The sequence below is a fragment of the Colletotrichum navitas genome (assembly GCF_030913465.1).
Source record: "Colletotrichum navitas strain CBS 125086 chromosome Unknown LY79scaffold_310, whole genome shotgun sequence".
Taxonomy (NCBI): Eukaryota; Fungi; Ascomycota; class Sordariomycetes; order Glomerellales; family Glomerellaceae; genus Colletotrichum; species Colletotrichum navitas.
The window spans coordinates 619-15,511 of record NW_026850856.1 but is presented as its reverse complement, the minus strand read 5'-3'; the positions used below and the strand labels follow the sequence as shown (position 1 = coordinate 15,511).

General features: G+C 39.5%; 3 protein-coding genes across 3 annotated transcripts; 2 read left to right on the top strand and 1 right to left on the bottom strand.

Moving 5' to 3' along the window:
- Window positions 1–5,642: 5,642 nt before the first annotated feature.
- On the top strand, window positions 5,643–9,563 carry LY79DRAFT_664314 (uncharacterized protein; the record flags this gene model as incomplete). Its single annotated transcript, XM_060562868.1, has 7 exons — window positions 5,643–5,740; window positions 5,799–6,106; window positions 6,166–6,911; window positions 7,010–7,301; window positions 7,347–7,615; window positions 7,718–8,089; window positions 8,678–9,563. Exons 1-7 carry the CDS (start codon window positions 5,665–5,667, stop codon window positions 9,561–9,563), a joined length of 2,949 nt encoding a protein of 982 aa, XP_060406650.1. The 5' UTR covers window positions 5,643–5,664.
- A 1,489-nt stretch (window positions 9,564–11,052) lies between these two features.
- On the top strand, window positions 11,053–12,145 carry LY79DRAFT_595523 (uncharacterized protein; the record flags this gene model as incomplete). Its single annotated transcript, XM_060561787.1, has 7 exons — window positions 11,053–11,070; window positions 11,302–11,342; window positions 11,427–11,454; window positions 11,488–11,769; window positions 11,800–11,850; window positions 11,906–12,004; window positions 12,044–12,145. The coding sequence occupies 7 exons, from the start codon at window positions 11,053–11,055 to the stop codon at window positions 12,143–12,145; spliced, it is 621 nt and encodes a 206-aa protein (XP_060406649.1).
- Window positions 12,146–12,254: 109 nt separating this feature from the next.
- LY79DRAFT_220161 (uncharacterized protein) lies at window positions 12,255–14,003 on the bottom strand. The gene is made up of 2 exons (XM_060551595.1): window positions 12,819–14,003; window positions 12,255–12,745 (listed from the first exon to the last, which is right to left on the bottom strand). The coding sequence occupies exons 1-2, from the start codon at window positions 13,724–13,726 to the stop codon at window positions 12,622–12,624; spliced, it is 1,032 nt and encodes a 343-aa protein (XP_060406648.1). The 5' UTR covers window positions 13,727–14,003; the 3' UTR covers window positions 12,255–12,621.
- Window positions 14,004–14,893: the final 890 nt, after the last annotated feature.

Sequence of the window (14,893 nt, the reverse complement as noted above, 5' to 3'; positions counted from 1 at the left end):
ATTCTTATAACTATATAGCTATAAAAGTATTATTACTTATATATTATTATAGATAATAGACCTTAATAAGGCTAACTATATTTTACTAATACTACTAACTACTTTCTTAATTTTAGCTCTAAATCTTCTATATCCTAAGTAAGCTTAATATAGTACTAGATATATTATCCTAACTCCTAGTTCTTAACTTAACCTTATAGAATATTTTTATATAAAGATAAGCTTATAGATATTAATAATAAGAATAAGTTAAAGATATAGTAATAGTATAGTACTTAAGTAATAAACCCTAAGCCTAGAAAACTACTATAATAATAGTATAAATTAATAATAAGTTTATAAAAGTATTATTATAGGCTACTAGAATAATAAAAATTTAAGGACTTAAGAGTATAGATTATATAAATATAAAAGAATAGTTATAAATATATTACCTTAGATAAAGTAAAGAAGATTAATAACTTCCTTATAAATAATAACACTAGCCTTATATAGCTATACTACTATAAGAGATTAACTCTAGAAGACTAATCTTTTATATAGCCTTAGATAGTATATATAGACTTTATATCTAAAACCTCTTATAAGTAAAGTATTTACTTTTACTTATAATAAGAAATTTTACTTTAGGTATAATAAATACTTACTAAGCTTTAAAGCTTTTATATCCCTAGAAAAGTAAAGTTAGTAAAAGCTTATATTACCTACTACTTAGTATACTAAAGTAACTAAATAGATTACTAGAAGGCTATAAGATTTTTTAACTTATTATAACACTTAGTGTACTTACTATACTATCTTTATAGACTTTATTATAAATATACTAAAAGTCTTAACCTAAGGTAGCTTTTAGGCTATACTTAACTTTTATATATTTAATAGCCTTTATACTATAACCTATAAGTTTAGTAAGAAAATTTACTTATCCTAGGTATATAAGGTATAAGGCTTACTACTAGGCCTAGGTATTACTTTAAACACTTATAATATATAACTAAGGACTACTAATAGTAATTATTAGTAACTATAACCTTAAGTTTATCTTTATAATATAGGTAAAATATTTAATACTCTTAAAGTATAACTACTTATATCTATAGTGTATTATCCTTAGACTAATAGTTAAAGTAAAAAAACTAACTAAATAGTTAAAATTACTATATACTTTTATATATATACTAACCTTAATATTTATAAACTAATATTCTTATAGCTTTATAGTATTACTTAATAACTTATTAGTAGTTATAGTAGTTATTTACTAAATAAGTTATTCTTAGATTTTACTTAGGATAGTACTAAAGTATATTAGTAAAAATAGACTTTTATTAAAGTTCTTAATATCTTATACTAAATATACTAAGTAAAGGCACTAGCTCTTATTAATATAGTAAAGTAATAAAAAAAAATAATATAATTATTACTATTACCTTATAAAACTTAATATTAAAGATAAGGTTTTTTTTAACTTAGTAAAGGCTATTTATTATAAGTAAGCCTAAGTAAAAATAGTCTTCTAGTGTACTAACCTTTCTATATTACTTATATAGTTAGGCTAAGAGCCTATAAACTTAACCTACTACTATACTAAAAGGTCTACCTAGTAGTATTAACTATATAGCTATAGAAAGCACTAACTAGTAATAACCTTTTTAAAAGGAAGTAATTACCTCTAGAGCTAGTAAAAGTAGACAGTATAAAGAATTTAAAGTTAAAAGAATTATAGATATAAAGTTAACTAATAAAAGAACTACTTATTAGTTAAGTATTTTATTAAGTAAAAGAAGTACTTACTATATTTAATATATAAGAACCTTATAAGAACCTTATACTTAATACTAGTAATATTATAACTAACTTTAAGAAGGCTAACCTTATTAATTAGGTAGTAAAGTATATAAAGAAATAAGGCTAAAAGCCTATATTAGTAGACTTCTTATAGACACTACTATAGTTAGTACTAAAATAGTTATAATACTTTATAATAATATAGGAGAAACTTAGCCTTATACCTTTATTCTTAATAATAACCTTATTTCTTAATTTTCTTTTAATAAGAATAATAATAACTTAAAGATAACTAATATTTTCTTTTATTAAAATATATAGTTATTTAGTAAATAATAAGAATATTTATATAGTTTAATATCTTAAAAATAATAAAAGAAGCTTTTACCTAAAATAACTAACTATACCTTTTTACTTATAGCTACTAATAATAATAATAAAATAAATTAACCTACTTACTTATAACTATAGTTTTCTTATTTTTAACTTACTAAATCTATTACTTTTCTATTACTATTACTAACTTTATAATATTACTACTATTATTAATAATAACTATTAATATTCTTATAGTAATAGTACTTTTTTCTTATATTTCTTTTTTTTTTTCCTTATAAACTTCTACCTCTTAAATAAAAAAAAATAAACTACTATAAGTACCCTAATTTAATTTAGCCTTATCCTAGGTAATAATAATCCCTTAAACCTAGACACTATTAACCTTAACTAGTACTTTAATAAGGAAGACCCTTTCTATATTACTAGCCCTTAGGTAGATTAGCCTAATAAGTAAACCTACTAGCCTAATAAGGTTACTACTGCCCTAGCTAATAAGCCTAGATCTATTCTTAAGCTATCTTTTATAGCTATTAACTAACTAGCCCCTTAGTTCTAAGATAAAGAAAAGGCTACTAAGAATAATAATAACATTAATAAAATAATAATAATAATAATAAAAGTATAAACTTTAATATCTTTAGTATTAAAAGTAATAATATTTCTTTACTTAAATATATAATAAAGAATACTAATAAGGCTATAAAATATATTAAATAGTAAAAGCCTTTACTTAAGAACTATAAGTAATAAAGATAGCTTATCTTTAATAAGATTTAGTAGTAACTTTAAGATAAAGCTACTACTATAAGAAAACCTTTTAACACTATAAAATAGCTATAAAGCTTACTAAGGAAATAAGAAAGTATAATAATATAAGAGAATTAAAGAAGCCTACTACTATATATAAAAGTTAGTAGTAATTACTACCCTAGAGAAGATTAATAACTATATAAGGGAAATAACTAAGCTATTTAGTTATAAACCTACTAATAAGTAAGTCTTTAAATAAATCTAAGCCTATAAGGCTAATACTAAAGCTACTACTACTAAAAAGCTAATAATACTAATAACTAAGTATATAAACCTTATACCTTTATAAAGTAAAAAGGCTATAGCTTAAAGCTAGCTATCTTTATTTATAAGAAGGCCCTTTATTACCTAAAGGACACCTTTTATAAAAGTAATAATAAATAGCTTTATAAAGAGACTATAGCTTAAGTTAAGGCTTTTTATACCTAGTAATAAAGTAACTCTATAGTATTATAGTAATTATTATTTACCTTAGATATATACTTTTACTATAAAATTACTACTTTAATAAATATTATCTTAGCTAAGTATAAAAAAAGTAAACTATATATAGGTAATATCCTTAGCTAGGCTATATTTATTAGCTTTATTTTCTTTATTAACTTAGCTAATCTAATTTAAAAGTTATAAGTATACTTCTTTTAATCTAATGTCTTAATAAGATCTTTATCCTAGAGATTTATTACTTTAACTAGCTAAAAAAGTAGCTATATACTATTACTAAGCTTAAAGAGGATATTACTAAGCTAGCTAATATAGTTAATAGCTATAAAAGTAATATTAATAAATATAATACTAAGGCTAATATAGCTACTAAACTTACTAAGAATATTATAAAAAAAACTAATACTTTTAATATAAATATTAATAATATTATAAAGAACCTTTATAAAAAGGCTAATAAAGTATATAAGTAAAATTAATACTTTAAGGAACTTAAGGAGTAAGTAAACTAAATAAACACTAAAATTATACTTTTTAATAAAAAGTCTAATAACCTTAATATACTAACTACTTTTAAGAGTAGCCTATTTAAAAAGTTAATAAATAAGGTTAACTAAATAGCTACTAAGCTTAATAAATAAAAAGCTATAGTTAACCTTTAGGTCTTAGCTACTTAGCCTAAGGTTACTACCTTAATAACCTAGGGTAGCTAAGCTAATAAATACTACTATAACGCTAATAATAATAATATAACCTAGGCACTACTAAAGGCTAAATAATCTTAATAAAACTTTAGAGATAATAAGTAAAAGAGGTTATTATATAAGAAAAAAAGTAATTTTTATACTTTATATTTATATATACTACTATTAGGTATATTTTTCTTAGTAAAAGAGGACAAGGTCCTTTAAAAAGAGGGCACTTATTATAAGATAATTACCTTATATAGTAGATAAGTAAGTAAGACATAAGATTACCTTATTAGTATATATCTAGGTATATACCTAAGGGTATATATCCTATTACCTATTTTCTTTTATAAAGAAAAGTAACCTTAATAAATAACTTATACTTATACCTAGCTTTATCCTATATTATTTATTTAGCCCCTTGTTATTACTTGCCTTGTTTTATTACTTTACTGTTATACTTTACCTTTGCACTATATTACTTTATATTGCCTATTGTAGCCTTGCTTCTCCTGTTAAATCTATAATAGCTAGTAGGAAGGCTATATTAGAAAAGGTAGACTATATAGGTAGAGGGGCTATAAGTAGGTGCTTTAACTTATATAAGAACAGCTATTATAGTTAGTAATAATAGTTATCTCTAACGTAGGCTTTAGTAATAACCTAATTAACTATAATAAAGGCTTATAGACGTATACTATTAAATTATTTAGTAGCCTTGTAGACTAGTAAGAATTAAGTAAAAGATTATAATAATTTCTATTATAGAGGTAGGATACTAGCCTTTTTATAATCTATAACGAAAGTACTATTAATAAGTAGATTAATTCCTAGATTAACTACAGTAACTATAATAATAGTACTTAATCTAACTTATAAATGTCATAGCGCTAGCAGGAAGGTCATAGAGCAGTGCCTATGTGCATATGCCTACTTAAGCGCAGTTGTTCTAAGACCTTCTAGGCTTAGGATTCTGTATCCTTTTACGTAGATGCTACAGTGGTATACGTTTAGAGGCCACGTTAGCAGTATGACCACCACTAGAGTAGCCTAGCTGCTAGTGCATAACATAAATAATAATTTAAAAATAGTACCATTATTGATAAGAGAGATTTTCCTACTTAAAAGTGGTAATTAAAATAATAAATACATCTAGCTAAATAGCTATAAATTTAAGACTACAACTGTAGTAAATTTGCTGTAGTTATCTATTAGATACACTATTAATATATGGCTAATTAAACAGAGATAACCGCTGTATCTACGCACTTCAACGGAAAGTTGTATATAGGTAGGCAGCAGAGGTGGTGAAATAAGTGGTGTTAAAGGTAATGATAGTAGCAGCAATAGTGTCTCAGATGTAGGGGTGTCTCGGATGTAGGGGGTTGAGTTACTTAAGTAAAAAAGCAAAGGTCTTGTGATATACAGACCCAAGTACGCTAAATCACAGAGAAGGAAAAGCGCCTCAAAGTCATGTGCCATTGGCTGAGGCCGTTTGGATGCATTTTGCGGCTGAACGATGCCAGTCGAAAATCGTTATAAAGGGGGCTGCGTACCCCAATCAGGCTACGACCTCTGTTGCCAAACTTCACCCATGATGATCTCTCGTGCTGTCAACGCCCTAGCAGCAGTCTCTCCAAGACGATGGCGTTGGCTGAAACCGTCCAAAGGTAAGAACCCACCAAATCACCACTATTCCCTCTGGTCGCTGACATCCATCTTGCGCAGGCAATCCGAGGACCTCTGGGGCAAGGCTTTGCGGGGGATCGAACCAGAGCTACGCGACCTCGTCGACGGGGTCAGGCAAATGTGAAACTCTCGAGACTATACTAAGCGCGGCCGAAGAGAAAAGGGAGTTGTGCATTCGGAAGCAATGGAAGATCAAGAAGAGGAATGGCGATGTCATCATTCTTCGCGACATCTTTGAAATGATCGTTCAATGCGTCAACAAATCCAAGATTCTAGGAGACGCTGCGGCTTCGATCGCTCCTCAATACGCAACCTTACCCTGGGGTGTGGTTGTGATCCTGCTTCAGGTAAACCCCTTGCTAACAATAATCATCATCCGCAAGGCGTTATCCTGATGTGTTCAAAGACAGGCATCAATGACACCGAGGCCTTCGCTGCTATGATCGATGGCCTTGAAGCGGTAACCAGCATAATCGCAACGTGTGCCGTTTTTGAAAGTGTCTACCTATCACAGAGAACTCTGGCAATTTCCCACCTTGAGAGCTCGCTTACCGCCTTGTATGGAGCAATCTTGACATTTCTGGGCACGGCATTCAGATACTTTTCCCAAAGTACAGGGAAAGGGTTTTTTAAGGCTGTCGTCAACCCTGCTAAAGAGATTGAGGATGCCATGAAACGCGTTGAATCCAAGCAGACCGAGGTCGAAAGAACGGCGCAAGTCACCATCATGGAGATCCAAACTCACACATCTACGCGTGTGCAAGATCTAACGTCCATGGTCAGCAGCTTGGCGGTTCAGTTAGAGATGGCAAACTCCAAACTAGCAAGTTTGAGTGGCCATTCCGAAGCAGCCATGATGCAACGTGGGGAATCCTTGAGCGTGGCAATCACCTTTATAATGAGACCAAAACAACGAACGATCAGACAGCCAGAGCGCTTCGACAACCTCAAAGTAGAGGATAGAATTATTCGATACGACTGGTTGTCATCCGTTCGCTACAAATTTCATCATCTCACTGAGACTCGAGGCCGGATGGTTGAGTCTGGAAAGTGGCTATTTCAGCGGCCTGAGTTTCTATTTTGGACAGACTCCAGCATATCAGGCACCTTGTGGCTACATGGACCGCCAGGCTGCGGCAAGACCAAACTTGCGTGAGTTCCCAGGTTGTTTTGAAACTGAAGCCACTACTAGTGAGACTGTCGTATGCGTGGCTGGTCATCTTATGCAAATATTGACATTACGACGATAGGTCTGCCGTCATTGACTTTGATCGAGCAAGGGCAAAAGCGCAGGCCGACTCTGCCGTGCCTATCGCATACTTCTATTGCAATAGTGGCGATGGCGAGCGGACAAAACCTGACGAAGTCCTTAGATGCATTGCACGCCAGCTTTGCGGTGATGATCCTGAATCGCCTGTCACCGAAGAGTTGCGCCACGCTTACGAGACCGCCCGTGACCCTCAAATTGGACAAAACAAACTGAGTATCAACGAAGCCAAAGATCTGATTCTTGGAAGATTGTCTGAGAACCCAGCTACGATTGTAATCGATGCATTGGACGAGCTGTGTGCCGAGGAAAGATATTAGCTCTGGGACTGCCTCAATTCTATCGTCAAAGACGCGCCGAATCTCGTCAAAGTATTCCTCACCAGTCGTGATGACGGAGATATTGTTTGTCGGCTAAGCTCTACGCCGAATATCTACATCAGTGTTCAAGACAACAGCACCGACATTGAGCGGTTTGTAGAGCTGGAGCTAAGCAAGGCCATTTCCCAGAAAAGGCTTCTGAGGGGCCTTGTGTCCGAGCAGCTCAGGTCGCAGATCGCGGCAGCTCTTAAAGAGGGCTCACAGGGGATGTAAGTTCATGGGCTCAAGCCATCTTCGTTGCCAACCAAAGCTGATCTGGTATTCAGGTTCAGATGGGTCAGTTTGCAGATCCAAAATTTATGCGATATCAGGCAAATGAAACTCGAAGATGATATTCTCCATGAGCTCCGTCAACTTCCTCGGTCGCTTTCTGACCTTTATGCAATCAGCTTCGACCAGATTTTGCAACTGTCGTCCTCAAGCTATGGGCTGGCCATCAGTATCCTCCAGCTGATGCTCGTTGCCGTCCGACCTATTGCCTGGGGAGAGATTCTCCACATTCTTCAGGTCTCCCATACCGCCGTGGGGGGTGGAATAACCCGCGACGTACTTCTCGACATAACATGCAACTTTATCGCCGATGACGGACAATGGTATCCGAGATTGGTTCACCATTCTGTCCGGGAATATCTGCGAAGCCGCCCGGAATTTGCATCAGGCGTCTCGAACGCCGAAGCTGCACGGTTATGCATACACCACATTTACGCCCAGGGAAACTACCAGACGAGAAACTACTGTTACTCGACGATCTACTTGGGGGTCCATTTGTCTGCGACGAGCCCCAAAGACCGCGTTTCCATTTGGCTCTTGCTTGAGAAAGCCCTACTTCCAGGAACGCCGCAGGAAGGCTCGCCTGACTTCTTTAAAAAATGGAGGCGAAGGCTGGACAGCTTTATTAAGGCCAAGCTTTTGTCTATTATGGGGTTCGACTCGGCACATAACTGCCAGTTAACTATGATAAGTATCAACCCAGTCGCCGCCGCCTGTGCCATGGGACTGGCGGAGATGTTGGAGCAGCTACGTCCATCAAGAGACCAGCTCTTTAAGCCCCTTAGCATTACTTATTATGGAGATCTTCTCACATTTGAGGGAAAGGAAGCGATGGAAGCGTAATATGGGAAGAACTGCATGATACTGTCGGTGATTCTTGAACGCGTAGAGATTGTGAGCATGATACACAAACTCGGGTTTTTGGTCGACACTTCTCTGGAATCGGGAGAGACGGCTTTGGGGCGTGCTGCCAGTCTTGGGAATCCGGAAATGCTACGCAGACTCCTCGTCTGTGGCGCCGATCCTAACCAAACTGCATTGAGCTACTATCCATCACGAGCGGCCACGATGCAGCGCAAGATGGACCCCGATGCCGTTTTACACATTGGCCGTCCTGCCACCACCCCGGGGTTTCACGTACTCAGCAGAACCGGACGGATGGAGGTCCAGAGTCCATATTTTTGGAAGGAAGAGAAATACGCCATCATTCACATAGCTATACACACCCTTCGGGCTGTCGAGTGTGTCAAAGTGCTGCTTCAACATGGCGCCAATGTCAACACGCGCTCATTGAACAACCAAACCACGTTGGAAAGTTGTCTGGAGTACGGCAACCTGCAGACCATGTTCGAGGTGTTTGAAATCTTGACGAAGTCGAATGTTGAAGTTGACGCCAAACTCCAAAACGACAGGACGATTGCCCATGTCGTGGCAGCCATGGGTCATACGGAACTAATGATCCGGCTTCTGGATGCGGGAGCCAACTGCGCCGTGCGAGACCAGTTTCGCCAGTCTCCCCTCGACATTGCCAGACGATATGCCCATCTGGACGTGGTAGAACTTCTCATTTCGAGGGGCGCCGTTGCGCCTGTAGTGGAAGATATCGAGGACGAGGCCGCCTCTCCTCTCCCGTCTGGATCCGGTTCCCAAGCCGGTTCGGATCCACCAAAGACCCCGTACCTTTCAGTGTCGATACAAGACTGCGACACGAAAGAAGATATGCCAACGTGGTCGGAACAACTACATGCGCAGCTTGACATGGCCGGTGGATGGCCTGGAGATAGTGCAAAATCGCAACTGGACGTCGTGAAGGAGCTTCACAAACAGAAGTCAGTCGGTCGGTCTTGGGAGACATTGATGGTATCTTCAGGTTTAAAGCAGTCATGACACGGAAAGTATACACGATGAGTTGCGTTGAGGGGCGCATGTGGGTACTGGGCTAAATGAGGGCCTGGCAGAAGAGGGGGCTTTCCCACCTAGATAATCACGTACAGAGAGAATAGTCGTAACAGAGATATTCTATTAATTAAAGTACTCGGACAGTTTCCTATATAAGTCCTGTCTTATAGCCGCTAGACGCCCTTGCAATGTCCCTAGTTATATAATACTTGTTAGGTTATAACACCTAAGCTTTGTGCACGTTTATAACAACTAGAACAGGTAAGCCACGTACTTAGCCCTGCTTTCTTCTTCTATAAATTTCTCTAGTCACTAAATATATTATAGAAGCCTTATGTACTCCTACTTTCTACAATAACCCTATTAGGTACTATAGTATATAGTGTTTAATATTTTCTTCCTTATATATAGGACCTTACTTTTATTACTTACACTTATATAGATATAAGCCTTTTAGACCTAAATTCTTATATACTTTACTATATACTTTAACTTATTATAGTTATAAGCTTAGTATATACTATTACTATTTGTGTTTTAAATAGTAATTAAAGTTCTGCCTACAGTTGCTATAGGTACTAGAAAGAGCTATTATAATCTATGCCGCTTTGGCAATAGTATCCTACACGTTTCCCTTGGCCGTTTCCCTCGGCAGTCATTAGGCCATGTATTCCTGTTAGACAAAAGTTCCAACATCACCGCCTTAATAGCCCTATACAGCTAAGGCAACAGGGATGATGGCCCTAGTTTGGAGCGATTGGGCCCGACAGGCTGGTAACTAGCGTTGGTCTAGTGTACTAATCTCTGCATTAGGTATGCATGGTTTAGCAGGTTGATAATGCTACAACGACGTCCAAGCGCGCCCAATGGGATATTGAACAGCCACTTTCTGTAAGCAAAGCCACTACTACATAGGTCCACATATCTGCTGACATTGTGTAAGGTTCAATCTGACCTAGTGACGTAGCTTGGACTTCTAATTTACATCTTGCTTGCGCTGAGCAGCCTCCACCATCACCTGCCTTCAGCTGCCTTCAGGGGCATATCTAACGAGTTACTTTGTTAGCAGGGGCATTTTTACTAATACACCAAGGGGGTGTTAGCACTTGGAAGAATCAAGCGCAACCTTCAGCACTCTATCCATTTGACCACCTGCACTCTTATTTAGCGGCTCAGCGGCCACAGGAGATAGCAAGGGCCGCCTGCCAATGAAACGCTAAGAAAGACCATCTGGAGGTCAAAGGGATCAGCCGTACTCCGGAAGAAGACCGCGCCTTCGGCCCATCTTACAAGTAGGTATCGTGCATTAGTGGCCCCAGACACTCGTCAGATAGTCGTAAGAGACATTGAGGTATCTTCCTCTTTCGTTGACTTTAGTGATAACAGACTCTTGGCTAGGTGGTTAGCGACCTGCGCTGCGGCTTAGAATCCTTGCAGCATGCAGAAGTAACGTTACTATGGTTCCACAACCTAGAAAATGCAGGCAGGCAGGCATGTAATTCACATTGCCATTGGCAACCATGGCAAGCCAGCCTTCAAGATTGACCTTAGCACACCACCTTGAACAATACCTAGGTGAGACCAGCATGTGAGTACAGCAGTTGTTGAACTTTTGGACTTTATGTAGTCTAAATAGTCACCAGTCCGCGCCTAAGAAAGACAGGAGATCAAACACAGCATCACTCAGTCGTAGGTAACATTATCCACGATGGCCAAATCCAACTAGGACACTGTAAGTTACTCTGACTTGGACATAATTGTTATAGTGTAAGCACATAGAACCTCCCCCTAGTCCTTTCTGTCTTTGTCAACCTTGACTAGACTAACCTACCCTAGCCTTGGCCTCTACAGTCTAAATGTTGCAGTCGTCAGTCGTCTTGTTCATCATCCTGAACGATCTTTCGCCCTCTAGGTCAAGCTCGACCTCGTGAAGGGCGCCAGCTTCTTCGAAAAGAAGCCCCCTCTCCACTTCCACCTCCAAGAAGGGTACATTAAGGCCATCCGTGGAAAGCTTGCAGTCGAAACAGAAGGCAAGGAGATTATTCTGACGCCGTGGGATGGGAGATTCCCCATCAAGCCTTATGTGAACCACCGCTCGTACCCTATCTCAGCCTCAAGACAAGATGACGGCAGTACTAAAGTAGCGTTCCTGCTGTCGGGGGAGAAGACGGATAACGTCTTTGAGCTGAACCCGGTGTTCTTCGAGAACTGGTACAAGTATTAGGATGAAGTGGTTATTAATGGCGCTGAGATTGACCTAATCCAGCTGTTTTGTGTACGTTCTTAAACGATCACCTGCTAACTGCCTTAGTAAGCCCTTGCACTAACAGACGAATTTATTTCAAACGTTTGACGCCGGAGGAACGTATGTGTCGTTTCCTAGCTGGGTGCCACTTGGGCAATATGTGTCACTTGCACTAGGGGTGGTGGTGGGTCGGTGGATAGGTAGCGGCTTGCTAGGATATTAGCTATTTCACCGCAAGTGGACAATAGACTGGGACCTTGCGTGCTCAAGAATGCAACAAACGATCTTCCAGAGGAGGTTTGCGGATAGCACCAAGCCTGACTAGATGCCATATTTATTAATGGACATAACACAATGATATAGATAGTTCGCGTTTTAAGACGTCACGTGGGATTTAAAAGTGCTAAAAAATAGAATACTGTAAAGCTAGGAATCCCTTCGTGTGGGGTACGTAGATTACACACGCGACCGATGTAGCAAACCATTACGGAATGTCTACTCGACCAGTGGGCCGTATTTGTATTCAGAACTGGACACTTTGAGACTACATGTTGTAACAGACCCTAGGGTTTATCACATGAGGGCTATGCTTAACAGCAAGAACCAACTCCTAATAACTACCTTGACACCGAGGGTATAGAGTATGATTGATTTCTAGTATAGATAATAGAGGTAGAAAGTTTCTCATACCAGGGATTTTGGAAGTATTTGAAGATTTGGATGCCAGGCGCCTTACTTGCTCGTGAGTCATAGCTTTCTGTGAAAACAAAGTAAATCCCATGATGTGCGCGTGGCCCGCCTTTATTGTTTAGGGATCGATTTGATAATCTCCTCAACTTTGAAGGGCGCGAACTCGGTCATTAGCTCCGACCATAGCTGCTCCTCGATCCTGCCGCCTTCAGGGGTGTAGATAATTGACGCCAACCTTGATGTTTCCGGAGGTTAGAAGATGATACACGGGCACGAAGGAAGGAGTAAGAATGAAAACTGACTTGTACAATTTGGTGAACGACAGGAATAGTCCATGTGTCTCCTCGCCATGGTTGATGATGGCGTCGGTGACGAAGCGTGACCCCACCGCAGCAGTGTTGGCAACACGCTTCATGAATATCTTTGCGACTGCTCCCGAGAATGTCGTGTCGTGCTCGCGGTTGAAGTCGGAGTCATGGACTGAGCCAGGCGATGCTGAATTAATGAGGGCGACTGATGGGGGAACGATGGCCGCCAGCCTGTGGATAAAAAACTGGCCGAGCAGCTTCGAAACGAACATGCGATCTAACATATCTACCTTGCCTTTCTTGTCTAGTGCAGCCAGCAGGGGAAAGCTTTCCCTCTCCATAAAAGCAGTCCATGCAGCGACCTCTGATGAGACGAAGGTGATGCGCGTGGGGTTCGGCTGGCTCCCACGCTTGGCTTGGACGATGGGTAGGAGCAGAATGGCGAGGAGGGCTGTGGAAATGAAGTTGATCTGCACCATCTCGTCGTGGCCCGTCTTCTCATTGAAAACGCGCTTTGCATGGGCGACGCCGGCATTAAGGATGACCAGGTCGATTTGTTCAAGAGTCTTTGTGCGCTCGACAAACTTGACAACGGAGTCGTAGTAAGAGAGGTCAAGGTCCCAAACCTCGATGGCGCCTTCGGGGAGCCGGCGGCTCGCGGAGAGCTTCGCAGCTGCGGCTTTGCCCTTTTCCGGGTTTCGCACGGCTAGGATGAGCTTGCTCAGCTCGAGCTCAAGGAGCTGGTTGGCGACCTCAAAGCCTATGCCAGTGTTGGCACCAGTAATTATGGCCGTCTTGCCCTGCAGATCGATATTTTGGATTTCGGGAGGTTTGACGGTGAGCTGCTGATAGAAGAAGCGAGGGACGCTCACTTGGGGTTGCGCGATTGATTTCGGCTGTGTTGCCATGGTGGAGATGCTGAATTTGGGGTAAGAGGTGAAAGAAGAGAACACAAGGGCTGAGAAAGGTAGGACTAGTAGGAAGGGGAGATGGCTTTGCAGCGACTTTTTTGGTATGAGCAAGATTGTTGCTGGCTTGGCCGCGTTGGAAAGGCGCTGTTGGCCCCATGTCAGATGTCCTACTAAGTATCTACAGGCATAAGCAAGGTCAAAAGGCGAAAAGAGAGCATGGGTTAGTTCGGTGGTGTGGAACGGGGCGTGAAGTTAACAGTTAACGGAGACTCTCGGGGCTGGGCGGCCCGAATGAACAATTGTGGGCCACCTGGGGAGGAAGCCAAGACGACATCTGATATATGATGTATCCGTAATCCTTGTATGTGCTAAACTTTGATCATAAGTGGGTCAGAGCTCAGCCGCCTTAACCTGTATGGATACAGATGGACTCTCTTCTCTAAATTGTTTCTTTCTGTAGGGCCTTGGCTATGAAGGTGTCTTTCTATTTCCGCTCCAGGATCATCGCACAGTGTAGCCCCGCAGATAGGATGATGCACCCTCTCTTTTTCAAACCAAGTCCATCATCTTACACATGCATCTATCGACTTGGCGTGGGCCTCCTACGGTTATTACTAAAGCAATAGCCCCAGACGGATCTGTAGGGCTTGAAATTAGGCTAATCAGGAACGCAAGACTAGGAACCCCCCATTCTGTTGTTTTTGGAACACTTGCTTAGGATCATATTTGGCAGCAATGCGCTTCAACTTGCCTAGATTGGCTGTGCTATATGACCTGAGACGATTCTGGTCCCTTGACGCGTCGTTCATGTACACGAACTCCAGGTTTGAGCCATGTGACCGGCTTAGCTCTTCCCATTTCACTGTCGTCTCAATGGAAACCGCCCGCACGCGGGCATCGTCTGATTCGTCTTCCCAGTCAATTATTGTTGTCTACCCTACACGTGAATGTTAGGTGTTGAAAATGCCCCACTTGACAGTCAGCTAGCCTATGCTGGCACCAGGACCTCACTCACATTGCTGATTTCAAGGCGGAATATTCAGGGGTTTGCCGCCTTTTTGAGCGCCTTGCTGAATGCGATGGTCTCCCACGTGCTAAATTACGAATGTCTGGTTGGCTCCTGTGGTGTCCCGAACGTCTCGTGCCGCTTTCCGCCAGAAGTTA